At 33.8% G+C, this 19,504-nt stretch overlaps 2 protein-coding genes across 4 annotated transcripts in view; one reads left to right on the top strand and one right to left on the bottom strand.

The window, feature by feature from the left end:
• LOC126966226 (putative phospholipase B-like lamina ancestor) overlaps positions 1-5,504 on the bottom strand; it is a 54,299-nt gene extending 48,795 nt beyond the window's left edge. Inside the window, exon 1 of the mRNA XM_050810176.1 lies at positions 5,327-5,504. The gene's annotated coding sequence lies outside the window, so the exon portion shown is untranslated. The remainder of the gene's footprint in view (positions 1-5,326) is intronic.
• A 1,050-nt stretch (positions 5,505-6,554) lies between these two features.
• Positions 6,555-18,814, top strand: LOC126966277 (protein nanos-like). 3 transcript variants are annotated; one of them, XM_050810265.1, is made up of 6 exons: positions 6,555-6,784; positions 7,012-7,027; positions 9,285-9,398; positions 13,311-13,447; positions 15,455-15,626; positions 18,607-18,814. In XM_050810265.1, exons 1-6 carry the CDS (start codon positions 6,758-6,760, stop codon positions 18,621-18,623), a joined length of 483 nt encoding a protein of 160 aa, XP_050666222.1. In that variant the 5' UTR covers positions 6,555-6,757; the 3' UTR covers positions 18,624-18,814. The 3 variants fall into 3 exon arrangements, with proteins under 3 accessions (XP_050666222.1, XP_050666223.1, XP_050666221.1); XM_050810264.1 differs by having other exon boundaries at positions 6,559-6,784; positions 13,308-13,447; XM_050810266.1 differs by lacking the exon at positions 9,285-9,398 and having other exon boundaries at positions 6,556-6,784; positions 13,308-13,447.
• Positions 18,815-19,504: the final 690 nt, after the last annotated feature.

Below are 19,504 nucleotides of genomic sequence, written 5' to 3'. Positions count from 1 at the left end.
TTATAACTAGCTGACCCGGCAAACGTTGTTTTGCCATATAAAGTATAATTCACGCGATAGTTTTATAAGTAATAAAATATTGCCTTTATTATAGCCTATACATCATTTTGTTCTATTTGTTGTATTGCAGCGCACGCAAAAATAGTTTTTCGATTTTACACCTTGTGTTACAAAATAGCAATTTTATTACGGATCCCTAATTTTGAAAAAAAAAAACATAGCCTATAGCCTTCCTCGATAAATGGACTACCCAACACAGAAAGAATCATTCAAATCGGACCAGTAGTACCAGAGATTAGCGCGTTCAAACAAACAAACACTGCAGCTTTATAATATTAGTATAGATTTAAATAAGTTCGTTATTACTTATATATATATATATATATATATATATATATATATATATAGATATATATCACATGCGTCAGCGTCTGCGGCTTCGTGGGTATGAGTGTGTGATTTCCGCCCGAAAAATAATCTGAGTGACGCTCAAGCAAAACCGACGCAATCTATCAAATGAAGACTCGTCAAACTCGTTGAAGGTAGAATAATTATCTTATGAAAATAAAATTATAAAACAGTTCTTGATGCTTGTATTTCACAATTAGCTTTCTCTTAACATTTTAAAATTATTTCTAGATGAAAAAAAGGATTGTGTGGTTTTATGAAACCACGGTAAAAGTGAAACTTTTTTTCACATTATAGACATTTAACTAAAAATTTTTGGAATAATATTCCATTAAGGGTATAAAAATCGCTTTATCAATCTTAATTTTATACTTGGAAAATTGGAATGATAATGGGAAATAATAAAAGTAGACTAAATAAACAAAAAAGCGTGGAGCACGGGCACAAATGTGTAATAGTCTATACACTACACGGTCAAATGCTGCGAACTATAGGCGATGTAACACACAGACGATGTAATAAAAGTTTCACTTTAAAAGTTTGTTTTTTATCGCCTACTTTGACTGTGTAAAGAATAAAATCTATTTAAAGCTACCGTACTTTACTCATAAACTAAAGTTTTAAATTTTCGACAGACCCACTGAGAATGAGAATTAGATTTCAATAAAATGTAACCAATTTGGATATAAAATATACCAAAGCTTCCAAATAAAAATAGATTGACAGATGACAAAAAATACTGATTTAAAACCCTCAAATCAAGATGAGACTAAAGCGGAGTTTTTGAATTTGAAGATTGATTATATTTTGATAAACCGCGCAGTTTATTTAAGCAGGTGTGTAATTCTCTTTATGTAATAGTCAATTAGACACGAGAGATGTATGGCGCTATTGAGCTCGGGCGCTAGTGGGTGGCCGGACCTGTTACTGATAACCTCATCTTGATGACCTGATAACAACTAGCTCACCCATGTAAAGCAACTTACATCAATAAGCCCTTTGATCGTAGGTTTTATCTCTGTATCAAGTAACAGAATGCAGGTTTTATCTAGGTGAGAATCTTTAACTGAGACTCCGCTGTCTCACCGTCCATCTGTCTGTTTGATTATTTCACAAAAATATTTCAAATTCCGATGTCATATTTCAGAGTACCGTGCCCCATAACTAAGGTAGGGTTTGAACTAACTGAGCACGAAAAATTTTTCTTCACAAAATAAATGAGATGGTTTCGGCCAAATTATAATATTATTAAGGCACCTTAGGTAATTTATACGTCTAGATAGAGTCTCTTGTTGTTAGACAACTGATAAATATAGGCTAGGTTTAATACTTTAGTGTTACAAGCTACGTCTTACACTCGCGATTTGGATGTCACTATTAGTTAGTATTCGTGAATTGCTCAAATTAATAGAGGTTAACTCTAAAATAATTTCTTTCGGCCATTTTACAGCTTTTTTTTAATGAAAATAAGGAACGAGACGAGCAGGACGTTCAGCTGATGGTAACTGACACACTCTGCCCATTACAATGCAATGCCGCTCAGAATTTTTGAGAGACACAAAAATTCTGAGCGGCAGTACAATTACGCTCGTCACCTTGATAATCACATAAGATGTGAGGTCTCATGTGCTCAGTAATTTCACTAGCGATCAAAACACAGTAATGCTTACACATTACTGCTTCACGGCAGAAACAGGCGCCGTTGTGGTAACCATAATCTAGTTGGCATCCTATGCACCTTTGCATAGCCTCCCACTGGTTGCTGTTAGACAACCGATAAAAACAGGCCAGGTTTTAAAGTTTAGTGTGACAAGCTAGGTACGGCTTACACTCGAGCACTATGTGTTAGTGTGCGTCTATCCATCATAGCAGCTAATTCTTTGGTACTAGATGTGGCGTCTGCGCGAATCTAGGTAGTAACAGTAAAAGTTAGCTCCGCCGAAACGCTGAAGGTCATGGCGTGATCTTGAGCCTTAAAAGGAAAAATTTGTAGATATTTTTCCATAACTCCTTCACGACTCTATTCTCCTTGGTTTTGTACCTTAGATATTTTTTTTTTAAATAAGATCAATATATTATTATCAGTGTCTCCCTGTCTTGCTGTTTCTGATTATGATGATGTTTTGTGTTTCTTAAATCTGAGAGAGGTCTCGATAATGTTTCCTTTTAACTGATCACCGCCGAAGCCTTAATCGAACTGTTGACAATAAATGTTTAACGGTCTTGAAAAGTACAATTTACACTAACCCGCATATTCATAATAGTCTGCTAACTTAAAGCATTGCTAATTTTCACTGTCTTCTTCTATTGACCTAAGTCAGAATGAGAAAAAACACTCCTTAGCGGCTGTTTATTGTTAGCGGACCATTATGAATAAGGGGTAAATATTCAAGCACTTATGTGAAGTAATACGTGTACAATGGAATTAATTGTATGAAACAAATTGTATTAATTTGAAGTAAACTGAGCTTGGTCACGCCCAGACCATTTTAATGAAATAAATGGATCTAATTGCAAATTAATTTCGTAACGGTTATCATTTCGGCTATAACTACTAATACTGCTTGACCGAATACCGTCTCTCGAGCTGTTTCAAATTCAAATTCAAAATTCAAATATTTTTATTCAAAATAGGATTTATTATCACTTATTGAACGTCAAAATCTACCACCCTCGTTAGAGTTTCTCGTTAGAGTCGAGATGGACAAATGATCAAAGTACGTGAACTTGCTAAATCATACGACGGATGATGACTTAAAAATAATTGTCCTGATGTATAATAATAATAATAACATTGACACACTTTTTACACAAATTATCTTGCTCCAAGTTAAGCATATATAGCCTGTATTATGGGTTACAAGACAATGATATATTTAATGAAATGAAATGAAATGAAATGAAATGAAATGAAATGAAATGATTTATTTGTATGAATCGTGGTAACATAGTTGTTAACAATTAATTGGTGTACAGCACAATTCGCCAATATATCGGCATACAAATATTTGATTGTCAATATTGGAATATCATATTTAATTTATACTTATACGTTCTTAATACACATTACATAGCTTTAATTCAATGAGATTATATAAAATAAACATTAGTTTGTAGGTACCTCTCAAAAATTACATTTGAATACTATTATTTTTGGCTAAAGAATTCTTTTAAACTATAAAAGCATTTATCTATTAGCCATAATTTTAATTTTTTATGCATTAATGTTTTAGACATCTCTCTAATATTCTTTGGAAGGTGGTTAAATACCCTAATACACATAACATTTGCGTTATTTTGATGAAGCGCTGTTCTACAATATACTTACTTAATACAATATACTTACTTAAACATACATAAATTCATATAAGCATACATATAAACATACATAAATACATTTAAACATCCATGACTCGGAAACAAACATCCATATTCATCATATAAATGCTTGCACCTACCGGGATTCGAGCCCGGGACCTCTAGCTTAGTAGGTAGGATCGCTAACCACTCGGCTATACAGGTCGTAAGGCTATGTATACTCGTTTAGTTTCAGAGCTAGAGATCTAAAGAGGCTGCCGTGGAAAACCTGTCCTTAAGTGTTTTTGGAATTTTACGTATTGTGCCTCGGTCTATCACACTTTCCACCGGAGGCATTGTTAAGAGAGTTCAACATTTTATACGAATCCCAAGAAAAGTGCTCAACGTCGTTAAAAAGTTTTCACTTCAATAACAAATTGTTCAAAAGCGAAAACTACATTAAAGCGAGCTAAAATTTTTCGAGCTCCTTTGGTCGGCTCGAGCCGACTTTAATCAGATGAGTGCTATAAAGCCGATCGTGACAGCTCAGTGTCATTCAACACAAATTATTATTGTTAATTTTAATCAAAAGATTTGATCTAGTTTTAATAATTAAAGGATATGCAAAGACTAGTCCCCTCTTTAAGCACATCACACGCGGAAGAGTGTTAGATTTACTATAGTGAAAGTTAACATCAAGAACTGCTTATACGCTTCAAAGTATAACGAATAACTTAAATTAAATTTAATAATTCAATTATCCTTTGCATTCTTCCATTCAGTTAAATGGCAGATGAAAAAATTCAGAAGCAAATAATTATACCTAGGTAGAAGAAATTTGTTTTGGTTTTGTTGAAATACAGGTTATAAAATTATTAACTATGGTCGGTTTTGACCGACAGTGACTAATACAGCAAATTTGTCATATCCCTAATTATGACATGATGGTATTTTCCGAACTCTTATCTATGTCCATAAATAACTATTCCTCCATAGACAGATAAGCTTGATAAGTCAAATAATATTACGCAAAATGTAAGTACATAGAATAAAAGACATGAATATTTATGCAAGCTACAAGAACCTATATAATAGTTTGGAATTTTTACTAATTTAGTAACTTGTGTTAACATGTCCGCAAAGGTACAAATATTGTAGTTCCTTCTTCGAGGTCTGCTGAGGCAATAAGGTCGATATTCGCGTGATGCATAGACAAATTTAATATCAATGTTATTGGAATTCGTCTGCTGCTACGCGAGTTGATATAAATTTAACAGACCACGTGCTCTTCGATGAGGGGTTCGCTAACGCAAATGGGGTCATGAGCCTTTCGTCTGGGTGCCTGGTGCCCTACTGTTACGCACATTTACTGATCTATTCATTCATGCCTTTATAGCGAAATTGACACAAAGAACTAATCAAATAGACACCGAAATTTTAAGGTCATACTCGAGTACTCGACATACATTTATTTAAAGAGAAAGTTTTTTAACAATGCCAAGTGAAGACAATTTAACAGTCTTCGACGTGGCAAGAGATATAGTTATTTTTATGTAAAAACCCTTTGGGAAAATTGTGCAATATATTGTGACAAAATGTTGATATATTATTAGGTACTTACATTTTCATTTGTTTTCTTCTCGTAGTTTTAGTTGGCCTGTAGCATGAGAAACACGAATGGGCTACATTTGAATAGGCACTGTTTGAGGGCTTTCGTCCGAACTACAATGAGCCCTGTGAAAACACGACCGTTCTATGTTACATCAAAATGACGAATGTGAATACAGAATGATCAATGAGTGTTCACTGTTCACTGTACAATGCTGTCAGCTGTGACGTCGAGGTAAACTGACGTAGCAATGTAAAGTCGCGCGCGCAACTTTATCTCTTATGTGGAAATATTAGTCGTACCGTATCTATGGAATATAATGGAATCCATATTGTATGTTTTTCACAGGAGATACATAGATTCCTCACATTTAGGTTCATGTTTTTAAAAATATTATCTTCTACGACCTACTATCTATGCTCTTTTAATAAGGATAACTGGACTGACCTGATTGTAAAATTATTAATATTAATTAAAACTTATTAAACATTTAGCTGTTATATAAATTCATAATATAAAAATATATTACTATATTGTGATCATTGCAATAAGAGAATTAAAATCAATGTTGTTAACATTGCCATCTAGCATAATAATCACTCACCTCCACTTCTCACAAACGTTGTATGACGTAAAATTTGTGCAGTCTCCTTGACTATACGCATTGTAGCATTGTTACATAAGAAAAACAGATGGCGCTTTAACAGAAAAGTCTTAAATTATCAGTTTACAAGTGACCCGGCAAACATTGTCTTGCCATAATATAAATAATTAAGTACTTGTAAGTATTATTCTTTTCATAAAATGGTTAAAATTAAATGAATTATTTATGTTGCGAATGTATAGGTATTTCTAAGTTAAAAAAATGTAGATACTGGATAAGTAATCACTAACAAACACAATATTATTATAGGTACTAAAACTTTCTCCGAAACACGCTGCTTCTTATGGTGTAAGTATTATTCCGATCGGTTCAGTAGTTTTCGCAGTACCAACTATAACCGAAGGATAAAAACGGCTTTGCATTTATTAGTAATAAATAGATAATAAATTTAGACCGTACCTACGTGCATACCTATAATTACGATAGTCAATATATACATATATATAGTTGATTATTACCAGGAAAACATTAAATCGATATCACCTGTATTTGTTTGACGACTGTGCATATATAAAGTAACACAATATAATAATATAATATTTTATAAATTAATTACCTTATTTAACGGTTCTTGATTCTGTATATTAAATAATATTATTTGTATGTACTCTGTGGTCTGAAATCATGGCTTTGTGTGAATAATACCGAGTTAGGTACTGATATTCTGAGTGTAGCCTTAAAATTTGCAGTCTCATGTCAAAATATTTTCGGGTAGTGTTAAATTAATCATAAATTAAATCACTGCACTTGAAGATTTACAGCCATTATCACTTGTCATAATGGATATTTCTAGCATCTTCAACGAGGTAAGGATTATCATAAAACGTTATTTGTGAGGGTCTATTTTTAAATACATTTTAAACTGAATTGAAGTTTGTTGTATAGGTATTTCCGTCAATGCATTCTCGACTAAATCTTTAAATTATTTCACGCCATTTCTTTCCAAAGTATTTCAAAAAATATATTGATATTATGTTGTAAACCAAGTTCATAAAATTTGCTTATAACTTCTAATTCTTTTGTATTTTTGCAGATTGAGATGCAAAGTGGTAAGTTTTTTTGTTGTGTATTTCAAACCTATCTGTAATTATTAATTAAATGTAAAATAGCACCAATAGGGGGTAGCAATTAATCTTGTTCTTCAAAGGTACTTATATTTACAGCATTTCGCATCTGTGATAGACATTCAGAATGCATTGTCGAGTCATAATTGAATATCTCGTTAGACCAACTGAATTATATACCAATTAAACAAGGTAGCTTTACTATTTAATGTTTAGTTTTGAATCCTCATGGTATTTGGCCTCACGGAGTAATTCTAATCCCTATTTTTGCTGCTACGAAATAGCAGGTATGAATTCTCTATGAAATGCCTTTTAATGGGCATAAATTTTCCGAACATTTACAATTGTATTTTTTTACACCATCGGAAATTTAAGATTTCAATGAATAGAAAGCACACAAACTTTTTGAAAAAAACTGATATTTTGACGGGTGAATTTTCGATTGAAAATAAGATATTTGAGTCAAAATAAGGTAACAAAATAAATATTTCAAATTAAATATATTGTGTGTTTGGGACATAAAAAGGGACCTTTTTACAATATTTCGAGAGTTTATTTTTTGTAAAAGATAAAAATAAAAAAACAAAAACTAGGTTTTTGAATTTTTCACATACACTTTGAGGTTATGTGAAAAAAGTGTGAAAGCAAAAGTTGTAGATCTTTTTATTACCTACAACTTTGCCGTTACAACGTTTTTTACCCTAAACCACCCCCTCCCCCCTTTTCCACTTCCCGACCTCAGATCGCCCGTAATTTATTTTTCCTTAGTCTCTTCCTTTTCCAATAAGTTTCACCCTAGTATTTTTTTTTATCATTTTCAAAGGCTTCTGCACTGGTCTAATACAGGACACCCAGACTGTAAATATTATAATTATTAAAGCTCCATTGTCAGCCAAAATACCTAGTCTCGCCATAAATACTGAAACAAAAAAAAAATCTGTTGCTTATTACATTTATTCCTTTTACAGTGTGTTAGTTCAATACATAAATATGAAAAGCTTATTCGAAGTGGTCTCCTTTGGCTGCAATACAGTCCTTTAAACGTTGAGGCCAGTTATCAATAGAAGCACGCACTCTTTCCATAGGAAAATTCTTCACTGCCGTACGGATTGTTTTAGGGACTCGTAATTATCATGGCGTTTAGAGCAAGCCGTACTCTCTAAAATTGACCATAAATCATAATCCAACGGACTAAGATCGGGACTAGACGACGGCCAGTCTTCAGTTCTGATGAAGTCCGAAACATTCGTTTCCAACCAAGACTGCGTAGGCCGAGCTTTATGACCCGGCGCCGAGCCTTGGTTATTGAACATGGTGTAGTTAAGGGGCTTCACTACCATCTCAAGAATGGTATCTCTTCATATACACTGAAGTCAGATAATGCCCACGTTGCACTCTATCGACTAATTGAGAAGCTTCCTTAGAGCTTTGAGCATAAATACGGTCATTTTGTTTGTTAAAATGTGGCTTAATTGTAAAAAATTTCTCATCCGTAAACAAAACCGATTTCAGTGATTGTTTCGATATTACCACCCTAATCTTTTTTAAATTACCAGTTAAGAAATGACCAGTACATACATCTCTTATAGGCTGCAAGTACTAAGGCATCTTTAAAAATACGCGATATGGTTCTAGGTGCTATCTTCATCTCCCGAGATAAGATCTTTTGCTTTCGGACAGGATTTCTTCGAATTCTACAACAAGTTAAATACTTTAGTGTGCATGTTAGCAAGGTACGTCTTATATTCGCGATACGTCACTTAGTTTAAGTGTTACTGAAAATAGCGGCCAACTGTTCGCCGCTATTTTTTTCGCTTTCACAGCTTTTGAGTCTATCGAGACGTATAAAATATCTAAGTAGGTCCTATTCAAAAGGAAATCACGATAAGTTTCTAAATTGACGCAAAATTTATGACTTTTAAATTTTAAGTAGACCAATAAACAGTGTCCGTGTAAATTTAAAACTATAGTAACCGGTTTTTTCGTTTGTCCGTATATACAAGCCATTTTATCTTTTCATGTCGTCATCGTCTCCGCTCCGCTTCATCCATCAAAAAACTACACGGTCATAAATGTTTGATCCAAATCATTTTTGGTGTAAAATAGGCACACAGAAAATAGATCGTGTATTTGTGTTTAATTAAAAATAAATAGTATTCCGATTCGGTTATTGCTCCATACTGAATAGGTATGTACCTAAGATTGGTGTTCACCGCAATAATTAATATTTAAACAAACACAGATGCTGTGGACGCTGTGAAGCTGGATCCAGCAGTAATAGACGCTCGCTTTACCAATAAAACTAATCCAGAATCAGCAACTCCTCAGGATACCAGAAGCAAAGACACGAGTCATGGTAAACATTATGGTGACATTTTCATCATGTCATGTTGGTCCTATGTACAAACCGTCAATTATGTATTTTAACTATTTCATATTAGAATTAGTGTTGAAACGAGCAAGGCGTAAGTGATACGCCCTGCCCGTTACAATGCAGTGCCGCTCAGGATGCTTGACTGATGCCTGAGTTCTTAGTGGCATCACAATTGAGCTTATTACGTTGAGGCATTAGATGTTTTATATTTTTAACCTACTTCGAAAAGAAGGAGGATCTCAATTCGGTTGGTTTTTATTATGGATCGATTATCGATTTCCGTCATTCTTCTTTAGTTTGACGCACAATGTTTGCCATTTGGTCCTATAAAATTTTTATGAATACTTTTGTTAACGTGGATGAAGTTATTATAGTTTGTGTTTTCTGCTTTTTTAGGAGTTCTCTTTTAGTTTGATTATGTATTATTACTAGCTGCCCCGACAGACGTTGTTCTGTAGATAATAAAAAAATACTGTTTTATAGGAATTTGCCAATAAAATTTCTAAACATCAAGAAATATTTCGTAAAGAATGCTCCCTGTTGTTAGAATGAAATTGTTTCACAGCGGAACTGTCAAACCGTGCGTCACTAAATTCTCTCATAGAAAATATGTCCATACAAAACAAATATTGAAAATAAAAATATTTATGGGTCCCAAATCGAAATAAAAACTACCCTATCTCTCAAGTTGGACCAAACTGCACTCCATGAAGTAATCACCATTAAAATCCGTTAATTAGTTTAGGAGTCCATTGAGGACAAACATTGTGACACGAGATTTATATATATTAAGATTATTAACTCATTTTCCGAAAAGTGGGTCTTCGGCTACCTGTCATTCATAGCTAACAATCTTTTTCACGATTTTTCAGTGTCTCACAAGATCGTGAAATATGGGATCTATATTGTCTAAGGCACGCGGAACCGTTCGTAGGGCCTACCCATAGCAATAAAAAAAATATTTTTCTGTAAATAGTTCTTATAGTTAATTTAACCTGATTAATGACACTAAAAAATAAAAAATAAACTACTTTTAAGAACACCGACTTCAAAAACTCAATGGAATGAAATAATTTAATAGAGAATTAATTTAATACATCTCTTATGCCTTTAATATTAATAAAATACTATTATTTGTGTGAAGCACATATTGATAGGTTTGAAGTCGTCTTGTTATTCGGTGGCAGGGATTAGGTCTAACAGCATTTTGGAACACTGGAAATAATTACCCAGAAAATATCCGAGTTACGAGATCGTGGGGCACATTGTTACAAAAAACAAACGATAATGAAAAAAATATTTAAACATTACTTTTATTAGGAACTTCTTTACTTAAATTGCACTTTAATCAGATCAGTCGATTGTAACTGTGAACCCCGTATCTGGGGTACACTGTTAGCCTGGTAAGGGGCACAATGTTACAACATCAAAGTAATATAAAAACGTTTTCAAGGGAAAGAAAAATCTTAATATGTCTTCCAACGATACTGTTGCCATATCTGGTTCAAGAGGAAAGTAGAAATTACTGTCAACTTTTCCACTTTTACGTAAATAGCTTTTTCAAACTTTATATTTTAAAAAAATTCCGTGATTTTCAAAGATTTTCAGCTCTCATGCAACGAATTTCTTTTCTTGTCTTTATAATCTTTCTGTTTACTTTTTCAAGTTCATTTCTTACCATTTTCTTTTAAAACCTAAAGCAATGTTAGTTGGTTATCATTGCTACAATGTAACACAGTGCCCCAGATGAGACAAAACGAAAAAAATCTCAATAGAGTATTTTCAGATATGTTTACAAAAATCTACTTAACGATAATTTGAAGCTAAATATACAGGGAATAGAGGAAAATCACATTTACTTACTTTTACATAATACACCAAGAAACAAATTAATAAATTTGATCTCATTTCGTCTAATTTTGATCACATAAATTCGATTTTTGTTTGTTCTTTCTAAAACGTGGTACAGACTGAAGCGATTACAACTGTTCAAAGATGGCCGCTTATGAGGTTGTGAAAAATGTATACCAACATTATAAAAATAAATTTCAGAAACATAGATACTTGCATCATAACAGTATACCCCATGTAACACTGTGCCCCTTACCTTACCCTACTATTATCTACCTCTTTTTATATAACCTGACGTACAATATAAATTATAATTGAAGCCGAAATGGGACTTTAATGTCATTTTTATAAAATCATTTTAATCAAATGAAGACTTAGCAGTTCAAAACATCATAACAAGTTTCTAGGATAAATAAAATAATATACATTTAGCAACAATCAAAGAAATACAGTAATGAATTTAACTTTAAAGTCTCGAGATGTTGCTATAAATTATTATTTAGACTGAATATTCGATGAAACCTTTTTTTTAATGATAAGTGATATAGGTGCTTTGTAAAGTTTTCACTTCTGTCATGGCGTAGTCATAGTCTTAAGCAAGATTCAAGATATTTGTTTCCAGGACTAAGAATTTACATGGATCTTAAAATAAGTAACATAATAAAATTATTTAACTACTAAAGTAATTGTAAGTAGTTACAAATATTTTACAAGCACATACCGTTGTTACTAAACTGAAAGGACCAGTGGGAGGCTCCTTTGCATAGGATGCCGGCTAGATTATGGGTACCACAACGGCGCCTATTTCTGCCGTGAAGTAATATTTGAGCATTACTGTGTTTCGGTCTAAAGGGCGCCGTAGCTTGTGAAATTACTGGGCAAATGAGAATTGACATGACTGGAGCGCAGTTGTAGTGCCGCTCATAGATTTTAGGTTTTTCAAAAATCTTGAGCGGCACTGCACTGTTATGGTCAGGGCGCATCAATTTCCATTAGCTGAACGTCCTGCTCGTCTCGTGCCTCATTTTAAAAAAAAATATATAAATAACCTTACTAAGATAATATTATGATCATTGAAATATTGTTCCAAGCTAACCCGCCAACAAACGCTCCATACCCGCAAATGAATAGTATTTTTCATAGTCTGATAGTGAACCTTTGTATTCTGCTCAATGGAGTTAATTCACTACTTCAGTTCCTTATCTTGTTTCGAAACAGTAGCAATGAGTTATAAAAAGGGTAATTATCAGAATGCGTAATTAATATAATTATATTAAGAAAACAAATAATACAAATTTAATTATTGAAAATGAGGAATTATAGTAAAACTGTTTTCTTTAGTCATTACAAAAAGACTATTCCTAAGTGAATTGGAAAAAGATTTCCATGGAATAAAATAGATATGAAGGGAAACCATCAGCATCAATAATCATGACAATAACAGAACTTGAGAACAGTTTTATAACAAAGTTAGGGCATTATATTTATAAAGTTGTACAGAATGTTAACGAACTGCAAGTGTAAGCGAGTGAGAGATATCGGCAATACTTCTCCTGCGTTTATAAGTGCCTGTACTGCTACAATAGTTGTTGAAGACGATATTCAAGCAAGACTTCAAAAAAAATATGTTGTTTTTCGAATTTTATTGTGTATTAATCCTGGAAGTGAGGGTTATCACTTTAAAAACATAACATATTGTTTAGATTTTCAAGAGCGACATCTCAATTCAATTTCCTAATATGCAAATATCGGGGTTGAGCAGGCTATCAACTGTAAAGTAGATCCTGTAGATGAAGCCACAACCTGAGAGTTGAACAAAGCATACAAGATTTTATGACAATACGTCACTCGAACGGTTAGCTCAGAAGGTTAGAGCACCGGCACGGAACGCCGGAACGCATGGGTTCGAGTCCCGCATCGTTCATAAAGATTTTGTTTTCAAATTTTATTTGAATACTTTCAAGATCTTTTTAATTAAGTCATACATTAGTTCTTACTTGAAATTGTGTCCCCTTAATTAACAATTTTGAGAAATTTCAGAAGGTGTTGGAAGCAGTTTCGAGTTAATGTTGAAGATGCAGCAGGCTGCAATACTATCACTGACCCCAGATAAACTCCACCTTCTCATGAAGTACGTCGATACAATGCGGCATCAACGAACTGAGTTACAGAGGCAGTTGGTAATACATTTAACATTCTCATATTATCATTTATTTTATTGAGTCAAGAAAGAGCATGGAACTCACTTGATCGTTGGTTATGTTTCATTTACGGCTGTTCCCAATATTCAGTCTATCTCTTACTTCAGATAAACCTTCTGTCCCAATAAACTTATAGACGGTACTCACCTTATCCGTACACGCTGTCTGTCAATGGGACGACGTATAGCTTACCAGCGATAGAAGTTTGTATGGAAATTGCAATTCACGCGTCCCAATATAAGGCGATAAGAATGAGTAATCGGGTATATTGGGACAGCTTCAGATTATGGACAGCTAATTACAGACAGTAGGAGGTAGTAATTTATCTCTACCGGTAGATTGGGAACGGCCGATAGTCATCTCTAACGGCCGTTCCCAATATTCAGTCTATATCCGGTTGTGGTCTACTTGAGATAAAAATCGTAACTATCGTTGACTTTTCTGTCAAAATAAACTTATCGACGGTAACTCACCTTATCCGTACACGCTGTCTGTCAATGGGAGGACGTATAGCTTACCAGCGATAGAAGTTCGTATGGAAATTGCAATTCACGCGTCCCAATATAAGGTGATAGAACCCAGTAAAAGAAAATTTAAAACTAAACTTAAGAAATATTTATTCTCAACACTGCCTTAAAATTACAATTAGATTTTTTTATTATATTTTTTATCAATTAGTATCAAGTTAATTACACTTGTATAAAATCAATCTTCTAATAAGCATTAATGTATACCAAGAGACTTGATCCTGCAGACAAACTGTCCAAACAGTTTTGCGGGACTATGTTAGCTTTTAAGATTCTTTCTGTAAATGATTAATAGTATAAATAAATAAATAAATAAATAAGAATGACTTATCGGGTATTATGGGACAGCTTCAGATTATTGACAGCTAATTAAATATTCTTAAGTAGTATTATATTTTAATTAGTAAGTTAAGTAATCTATCTGTAGATAGTATATTGGGAACGGCCGTCGAGTTTTCTATCTCAACTAAGAGATAGCTGTGTGAGAACGCGCGTCCAAAGACTGTCATATGTATGCTACATGCTTTTCTAAACCCAAAAAGCGTCGTACAAAGTGTAGAATCGAGCGAGAATCAGATACGTTTTCTGAAGAAATTGTAAGAAAAACAATAACTTCTTCATGTAGAGTTACTACATTTTAATGTAGAAAGATTCTGTTTAAAGTAAAACGTACTGAGCAAAGATGTTCTCCGACTCCATGACATGGACTCTCCGCACCAAAAACATCAGAATTTTAAATCAAGTATGATCAGAGAAAACTTTAAAATAAAGACAGCATAACCTTAGGTCCGTGTTCGAGAAGATCCACAGATTCTCATTACGTAATACACGATAACTCGTATTGTTTTCACTGTCTAATGTTACACTTGAACATGGAATACTGACCTTGGCATAGTATCAGCTACATTTACATTCTATTTCTTAATATAGGGCTGTCATCATCAGCCGGAAGACTTTCACTGCTGGTTTTCTAAAGATCTACTTCTACAACGATCGGTCCTGCGCTGCCCTCATCCAACATATTCCGACGATCTTGACCAGATCATCGGTCCATCTTGTGGGGGGTCTACCAACACTGCGTCTTCCGGTACGTGGTCGCCATTCGAGGACTTCTGCCACACCCGCTATCTGTCCTTCGAACTATATTCTCTGCCCACTGCCAGTTCAGTTACATCAATTATTTGGGCTATGTTGGTGATTTTGGTTCTTCTACGGATCTCCTCATTTCTGATTCGATCTCGCGGGGAAACTCCTATCCATTGCCCTCTGAGCGTCTATGAGCTTTCTGTTCAGGCCCATTGTTAACGATCACGTCTGCGTACCGTAAGTCAGTGGTATTCGGGACGTTTTTATGGAGCCTCTCCAACGCTGCCCATCCGAGTAGGATTCGACGAGAACTATTTCACGAAATTGAACCTGCCTAACTGCCGAAAGGTCTGTAAAAATTATATATTTTCAGCAATGCGGCTTCTGTAAGAAGAATGGTCGTCCTAAAATTTGGTACATGAACCACGTGCTCAAAGACAGCAGGAACAGAGTGCGGTGTCCAGTTCTACGCGCGTATACCTGTCCTCTGTGCGGAGCAACGGGAGATAATGCTCACACATTTACATATTGTCCAGTCTACTACGGTTGGTATATTTGTACAAAATTGAATTTAACTTACTTCGGATCCAATCTTGCAACTAAATGGTCAACCTAAAGCGGTGTTAACGCCTGTCAAAGTCACTTAAACTTAGATACTCTATGGTCTGTGGTAATCATAATTGGACGTAATTTTAGAAAAACGTTCCAAACCACAATCATGTCGAAATTGAGTTAAGAACACAAAACTGGTCACGTGATTCATATTAACGGACAAAAAATCATTACATAGTAGCACAACCCACGTATAATAATGGAATACACTAATATTTATTAAACTTTAAACACGAATTCCTTGACATATTTTGATGTTTGTGTCTTGGAACATTTTTCGGGAACTACATCCAATTATTGTAATGTTAAATGATGTTACTCTCTGTTATGTATATATATATATTATTATTACTATATATATCGTACCTACTGTCGAAGTATCGAGATTAAACTATCCAGGTCAATTAAAATACTTGTTTTAATTGATCTCATTATGTTAACGACTAGACAAGCGGTTTTCCAGAATCTTTCTTCCACGTACAACTAAGCTGTGGATTGTGTGCTTATGTGGTATTTTCGGGATGACACGACATGGCCGTACCTTCACAAAAGCTCGTACACCTTTCTAAATCTTACTCTTCATCAGTCAACAGTTCCGAGACTAAATATTGTTTTGAAAGCCTGTTTTTTTTTATCACCACTACATGGCTACTCAGACACCTCAAGATGGAACGTCTCAAAAGGCTGCAGCACAGATATTTTAATGAACTCAGCTGGTATGCGTTTCAAATGAATGGGTTTGCGAAAATGAATACGAAAAAAAAATAAACTTCTATTAAATATTTCAATATTTTGAAATTCTCGTAGCGCAAATAAGAAAGGTCGTTTATTTCTTAGTTTATATTCTGTTCTTATCATCTTAGGTTTATATTCGGTAACATCGTAAGACTACAACACTATATTTTTAATTTTTATTGTAAAGTATCTAAACATTTTTTTTGTTATTTGCATGGCTTTTGTTATATTCAGGTATTACTTAAATTATCAAAATTCTTCCATCCCTTTATGTTAAAATTAATTTAGGAAAGTTGATAGCTTATATAAGTAGAAAACATAAAATAGCTTTTATTCGAAACAAGCTCCAGAAATCCATCAGATATTGCTTAAATCACGTTCTGTATTTTCTTGTCTTTGTACTTCATATTATATAGGTGTAACTTGTGATTTTTATGGGAAGAAAGGGCATTTGCGTTGCGTGACGGATATTTTTTTAAATAAACGATTGCTTGCGGTAATTAGGCCTGACAGCCAGTGTCACAGTGCTCTTTTGCAGCACAAGAAGGATAGTAAAAAAACTAATTTAATAATAGTGATAATTTAAGCGCTTAAATAGTAAGACATTCGATACTTTTTTATGATAAAAGTAATCAGGGCGAATCCCAGCACATTACAATGCACTCTCTATATATCTACTACTATAATATCAACTGAGTTGTCTGTCAGTATTTCTTTAAAGACTCTAGTTCCAGGCTAGCGAAACTCTCTAAGAAAAAAGCGATTCACTGGATTGCATAAAACGTGCCTTCATTGACAGATGACATATTACGCCTATAATCTTGTGAAAAAAGGAGATTTTGAAGAGAGAAACTTTTCGCTTTCAAACTTAGCCGGATTATACTTCGTGACTGAATGAATGACTGCACACATTGAAAATTGTCATACCTAAATTTTGAGAAAAGATTTTTTGTCATTTCACGGAACCAATTCTGGTATTTGATTAAACCACTAGATTTGTTTAGAGAAATGATTAAATTCTGTTGTTATATTAACATCCTTCGGATTTAATCCAATCACTTACGGCCGTTCCCGATATTCAGTCTATCGCTTACTTGAGATAAAAATCGTAACTATCGTTGACTTTTCTGTCCCAATAAACTTGTCGACGGTAACCTTATCCATACACGCTGTCTGTCAATGGGACGACGTCTCAGAATCCAGTTTGTTCTGTATTCTGAGGACGACGTATAGCTTACCAGCGATAGAAGTTTGTATGAAAATTGCAATTCACGCGTCCATAAGGCGATAAGAATGACTTCGGGTATATTGGGACAGCTTCAGATTATTGACAGCTAATTACTGACAGTAGAAGGTAGTAATTTATCTCTATCTGTAGATAGTATATTTGGAACGGCCTTCAGAGAATTGAACAAATCTCTGTTTTTATGATATTCCTGCGACATATGTACAGGATAGTTTTTTGAGAAGGGCGGTGATGACCAATTCGGAAACTACGAGTCTTAGAGAAAAGTCGTGAAATGAGTCATGCCATTTAGTTTTTTTTTAAATTTCTTGGACTTTTGAAAGAAATCGACCTGAATGATTTTTCAAAAAAAATGACAACCTGTATTATTGAACCAATGGCCATTGTTGCTGATAAGGATCAAACTTTGCCAAGAAATGTATTACTTATAATGAAAGGAAATACCAATTTATTTGTTTAATTATTTTTACACGGAAGAAAACTCACTTCCTATTCAAAAATTTTCTTAAAAACCTATTTTTTTTTGTTGTTGATATCCTATCGAGGATAAATCCTGTAATGGTATCAAATGCAGTAAGATCATTAGAGAGACGTATTATGCATGTAGTCAATGGAAACCATTTTGAGGAATTTATAATTAGGTGAGATATGAAAGGCAATTTGTAAAAATTTTCTATTTTTAGTAATACATATCTATCCAAAGTTTGATCCCTATCAGCAACAGTCCAATGAAAATCATTTAGGTCGATTTCTTTCAAAAGTTCAAGAATTTAAAAAAAACTTAATATGCTGTTATTGTTTTCTTATAAATCGAGGACATGACTCATTTCACGACTTTTCTCTAATACTCGTAGTTTCCGACTTGGCCATCACCGCCCTTCTCAAAAAACAAAGATTAGACTCATTATAATTTTTCTTGTTTTTTTTCACAGATCGTGTTTCACAGTAATAAGACACAGCGGGGCTACTATGAAACAGGAAGGACTTCAGGCGAATTTTATTTTATATTTATATTTTGAAACCGTAAAATATTTTAAAATTCAAGTTACCAACTAGGTAACTGAAAGTAACTACTTTACAGATGTTGTAAACGATACTTCTAGTCTATTGTGCTTTTATTCGTATTAAAATACGTTTTTATCTCATGGTTTTATTTCTTAGAGAACGCGAAATATGTTTACGTGCCTACCGTTTATAGTGTATTAATTTTTACAAATAAAATTTGAAAATAAATTTTTATGAACGACGCGGGACTCGAACGCGAGACGAGAACGAGAGGTCGTATTTTGTTTTCAAATTTTATTTGCATATTAATCCTAGAAGTGACGGCTATCACTTTAAAAACATAACAAATTGTTTGTATTTATTTTGTTGTGGTGTCGTTGTTGATAATTTTAGTAGGTACAGTCTATCTCAAGACTCGAGTTGAATGAACTGGACAAAGAGGATGTAAATACTTCGTTATAAGAGGTGGTACTGCCTAAGTAAAAATTTGAAATTTACTTTAGTATGAAACGTGCAGTCATCTGACATAAGTTTGATAAAGTAGTAATTATCAGTATCGCGATTGGCCACGAAGTATAATCCGGCTAAGTTTGAAAGCGAACAGTTGCTTAAAACGTAGTGAAGTTCGGCTATCTCCGTTTTTTACACGATTATAGCCGTCATCTGTCAATATATCAATGACTGCATGTTTCATACAATCGAGTGAATCGCTTTTTTTCTAGAGAGTTTTGGTAGCCTGGAACTGGTGTCTTTAAGGACAGACTGACAGACAGCTCAGTTGATATTAAGTCTCGAAGTAACGAGCGCAATAATTCCCACAGGACT

The sequence above is a fragment of the Leptidea sinapis genome, chromosome 9, assembly GCF_905404315.1.
Source record: "Leptidea sinapis chromosome 9, ilLepSina1.1, whole genome shotgun sequence".
Lineage (NCBI taxonomy): Eukaryota > Metazoa > Arthropoda > Insecta > Lepidoptera > Pieridae > Leptidea > Leptidea sinapis.
Note: the sequence above shows the minus strand (reverse complement) of the source record. Positions and strands in the feature narration are given on the sequence as shown.